The sequence below is a fragment of the Myotis davidii genome, unplaced genomic scaffold, assembly GCF_000327345.1.
Source record: "Myotis davidii unplaced genomic scaffold, ASM32734v1 C63579938, whole genome shotgun sequence".
Classification (NCBI taxonomy): Eukaryota; Metazoa; Chordata; class Mammalia; order Chiroptera; family Vespertilionidae; genus Myotis; species Myotis davidii.
The window spans coordinates 1-1,007 of NW_006372958.1; the positions used below are offsets into that span (position 1 = coordinate 1).

The 1,007-nt window shown below is 45.2% G+C and overlaps 1 protein-coding gene across 1 annotated transcript; it reads right to left on the reverse strand.

Moving 5' to 3' along the window:
• Window positions 1–165: 165 nt before the first annotated feature.
• Window positions 166–828, reverse strand: LOC102756365 (sortilin-like). The gene is made up of 2 exons (XM_006777707.2): window positions 691–828; window positions 166–359 (listed from the first exon to the last, which is right to left on the reverse strand). Exons 1-2 carry the CDS (start codon window positions 737–739, stop codon window positions 181–183), a joined length of 228 nt encoding a protein of 75 aa, XP_006777770.1. The 5' UTR covers window positions 740–828; the 3' UTR covers window positions 166–180.
• Between the last annotated feature and the right edge of the window lie 179 nt (window positions 829–1,007).

The following is a 1,007-nucleotide window of genomic DNA, read 5'->3' on the forward strand; positions in this document are numbered from 1 at the left end:
GAAGTCAGAGGAAAAAGCAAGCCATTTAATCTGAGTTGCTCTAAATGCAATCCCTTTAAAAACCTTCCCTACAGTTCTGCAGAATGCACGAATTTAAATCAGGGCGTGCAACTTCCCCCCAGTGAACTGGAATACTTCCCACAGTTGCCCTTTATGCAGAAAGTGTGGGTGGAGCTGAGCTCATGCATACTTAATCACATTGATAGGACGGCTGCTGTGCTCAATGGCCACGATGATGCCTCCGGAATCCAGGATGGTGTAGAAGTGGGGTCCTTCCAGCATCTTTGTCCAGGAGTAACCCCCATCATCTGAGATGTACACGTCCGGGACCATGACTGAGATGGCATCTCCCACGCTACCTGCAACACAATCCATCGTCTCCTCAGCACAGAGCAGCAACGAAACAGACAGGACTTACTGCCAAGAGGCTAATTTTGAGTAAATTTCTTCTGATTACTTCCCATCATGCCTCTTGTGATAGGAAAAAGGCCACTGAAGATTTGGGAAAGGGGAAAGTCATGTTACTCTCTCTGATGGGTGTCTGTGAAATAACCCCAAATACCATTATCATGCAAGAAATCCTCCAGAGGATGGTAAAAGCCATGTGCGGTGGTTTTCTTATAGGGGAATGAAGTCTGAGTGTCAGTGTGCTCAGCTACTTCTTCCCGAGGAGGGGGGGAGGCTCCTTACCATGTGCGATGACTATGCCCACGGCATTTGGCTCTGAGAGGGGGGCCATTGGAACGTTTAGTTTTTGGGAGATGCTGTAGGAAGCGTGAATATGAAGGCTGCACTGTGAAAAGAAATCAAAACTTAGATTAAAACCAAAGGCGGAATTTTTTACTCATTCACAGAGCCTTCTAATAACTCTAACCCAGACCTCAGTGGGATACTCTTTTTTAAAAATTATGGTAAAATACACATACCATAACAATTACCACTTTAACCATCTTTAGGTGTGCAGTTCAATAGTGTAAGTACATTCACACTATTGTGCAACCATCACC